General features: G+C 37.7%; 1 protein-coding gene across 1 annotated transcript in view; it reads left to right on the forward strand.

Moving 5' to 3' along the window:
* LOC143037861 (peroxisomal sarcosine oxidase-like) overlaps positions 1 to 3,027 on the forward strand; it is a 20,577-nt gene extending 17,550 nt beyond the window's left edge. The window contains exons 9-10 of the mRNA XM_076206446.1: positions 737 to 812; positions 2,737 to 3,027. Of these exons, the coding sequence (XP_076062561.1) occupies positions 737 to 812; positions 2,737 to 2,861 (201 nt within the window). The 3' untranslated portion in view covers positions 2,862 to 3,027. The remainder of the gene's footprint in view (positions 1 to 736; positions 813 to 2,736) is intronic.
* The last annotated feature ends 414 nt before the right edge of the window (positions 3,028 to 3,441 follow it).

Consider the following 3,441-nt stretch of genomic DNA (forward strand, 5'->3'; position numbering starts at 1 on the left):
CAAGATAATTTCATTTCTTGGAACTGAGGGGCAAGCTTGAAAAAAAAAAAAATAAATAAATAAACAACCTTGCTCAGAAATCAGAAATTATTCAGCTTAAAGAGGAAAAATGACACTATGATAGACGAGAGGGACCAGTTCAGTAGTGTATAGGAAAACGAAGCCGCACACACGCGCGCACACACACACACACACACACACACACACACACACACACACACACACACACACACACACACACACGACTCGTGGCGCACTGGTAGAGTTCCCGACTGCACTACGGAGGTCCGGGTTCGAATCCTGCCCAGAGCTGAAATACTTTCAGTATCGCTGCGCTGCGAGTCGTTACTCCTACTCTCGTGGCCGGGGAGTTTGTGTGTGTGTGTGTGTGTGTGCCACAATATTACCCATAGATCGGTCATATATGAGCTCGGACTTCTCTTCCGGGAGGAAAATAGCTGTCGATCACGAGTCCAGCACGTGATCCAAGACCATAGTGAATCACACATACACACGAGTGCGCGCGCGCAAGAATCGATCACTACAAAAAAAAAAAAAAAAAAAAGAGAACACTCATAGAATACACATACAAATTTTGGAAAGGAGCGCCCTAAATTGTTAATAAATAATCACCTTTTCAAAATGAACGCTGGTCATTTTGCTGCCATGTATTCCCTATTTATAATACAGTCTTGTATTCCTGTGTTAACCATCCATCCTTTCCCATTTTCTACAGACCACCCCGGACAATAACTTTGTGTTGGATCGCCATCCAATCCACTCCAATATCGTCTTCGCTTGTGGATTCTCAGGTAATATCCCTGGCGCATGGAATTCTGTTCATTTATCATTATATACACACTTATCTTGTTTGTACTATGCGTCATTTAATGGGTTAATTCTGATCATGTTTTGCATGGGGCAGATCTGTGTTTATATCTAACAGCTACAGGTAACTGCTTGCATGGACTAATATAATGTCTTAGTAGAAGTAAGGATAGTGCATCAGGATTGGAAAAAGGCTAACGTGGCACCAATTCAAATAGGAAGAAGGAAAACACCCTGAATTGCTGATCGGCGTCTCTGGGCAGCATGTTAATTTCATTGTGTATTGAGCCTGTTAAGCTTTTACTAATACGTGGTTCATGTATTAAAAAGAGACAATTGAATGAAGTATGTACTGAGAGCTGAAGAAAGGCATCGATAAAGTACCTCACAAATGACTACTCTGGAAATTGGACCATGGTGTAGGACGAGAAAATCTCATGGAATGGGTTTCCTGGAGTCGTTACTCCAACTCTCGTGGCCGGGGAACTGTGTGTGTGCTTGTGTATGTGTGTGTGCTTGTGTATGTGTGTTGGGGATAATAGGATAAGTCAGGATGGAGTGAATTGGCAAATGGAATGCTGGAAAGGTTATCATTGGTATCCATTATGTTCTTGTTTTGCATAAAACATGATGGAAGGGGCGAAAAAATACATTAGCACCTTTTTAAATTATAGAAAAATCATTAGGAGGAAAGAAGATGAAGAAATCGCATATTGCTAAAAAAATTAGGCAGAATATATGATTAGAGGCAAGTGTGGAGAATGACCTTCAATGTAAAGAAGTTTAGAATACAAGAAATGGACAAACGTACAACGATGTCATCATTAGTTGATTCAATTGGAAATAAAATGATTAAAAAAGCAAAACAGAAGGTTGTGGGAGTACATATTTCTCAAATATAATACTATCATAAAGGGTACAACAATTCAGTTATATAATAGTATGGTGCATACCTTTGAACTACACTTAATCGGAATATTCTTACTTCACATTGTGTAATACATTAATACTAGGAGAGAGTAGTACCGTATTTGTCGGCGTAAAGACGCGTTTTGTAAAGGAATCCAAAAGTCACCCTGCATCAAATGCGTCCATATCACCGGATGACATGTTGGACACAGACTGCAGAACGGCTGGTGGGTTTGTGATGGTTTGTGCTGTGGTCAGCATTGATCATTAGTCTGCTGATAAACGATAATATTGCATTAGCGGCGATAATAACGTCCTAATTTACTGGGTCAATTAAGAAGATGAGAATATCGCCGTCGCTTTGGAAACAAAACGCAGTCGATCAGTATCGTCATTAGTATCACCGCGAACACATTTCCATCGTTGTTGTCGCTAACAGGGCAATAAACCATATATTTTCCTGATCAAAATCCTTTTGAACAATTTTCAACAAATTGAATGTGAAACAGCACATCCCCATACTAATCATTTTATTTTCTCAAAATCTTGTAACATATTGCAATTTCTGTTATTATTCTTACTTATAAACCATCTTATGTTATGTTATCATTCTTACTTATAAACCATTTTTACTTATAAACCATCTTATGTTATGTTATCATTCTTACTTATAAACCATTTTTACTTATAAACCATCTTAATATAGAAAACGTAACCATCTTAATATAGAAAACGTAACCATGTTAATATAGAAAACGTAACCATGTTAATATAGAAAACGTAACGTTTTTGAATATCACACCACATTTTTATCTTTTTTTTTCTATTTTTGGGAAGTAACAAAATTTTTTTATTATTTCACAAAAAATAATAATAATGACATAAATCTTGGAAACAATCATAGCATTCCTGTGTTTACATCTTGCTCAGAAGCTTGAATGTAATCCTTTCTCTTACATAAGTGGAGAAGAATATTGAAATCATATAAATGCCTTTCAGGTACAGGATTTAAACTTGGTCCAGTATGCGGGAAGGCAGTATCTGATCTTCTACACGGGAAAACACCTGAACAAGACTTTAGCAAGTTTGCCTACAATCGCTTTGTGACTACGAGCAAACTGTAATGCACGAACTGCTAATAAGCTTATTTTAGCGATAAAAAAATCTTGCTAAGATGTACAGAATTGAAATCATACACACAGGGCCCACGAATTGTGCAAATATGCAATTTTTTTGTAATGAGAATTATAGTTAAACTATACGGAATTGGAATTACACATTTAAAAAATGTCTGTATTTTTTTTTATTATTATTATTTACCTTGTGGTAAGACAGATATGTGAGAAAGCTATAGGAAAGGGGAAGGATGTTTTTTTGGACTACTATGGATCTGGAAAAGGCTTATGATAGGGTAGACAGAAAGGCACTGTGGGAGGTTATGCAAATTTATGGGATAGGAGGAAAGCTTTTGGGAGCTGTCAAGAGTTTTTATGAGAGTAGTAGAGCATGTGTCAGGATTAGAAATGGAGAGAGTGAGTGGTTTGAAGTAAAGGTGGGACTTCGTCAAGGATGCGTTATGTAGCCCTGGCTGTTCAACTTATACATGGATGGGGTGGTGCGAGAGGTGAATGCTAGGGTAGTGGGTCAGGGATTGGAGATGGTTAAAGAAAATGGAGAAAAGTGGGAGGTGAGCCAGCTGTTGTT

Source organism: Oratosquilla oratoria, chromosome 23 (assembly GCF_046742065.1).
Source record: "Oratosquilla oratoria isolate Oo_2021 chromosome 23, ASM4674206v1, whole genome shotgun sequence".
NCBI classification, from domain to species: Eukaryota; Metazoa; Arthropoda; class Malacostraca; order Stomatopoda; family Squillidae; genus Oratosquilla; species Oratosquilla oratoria.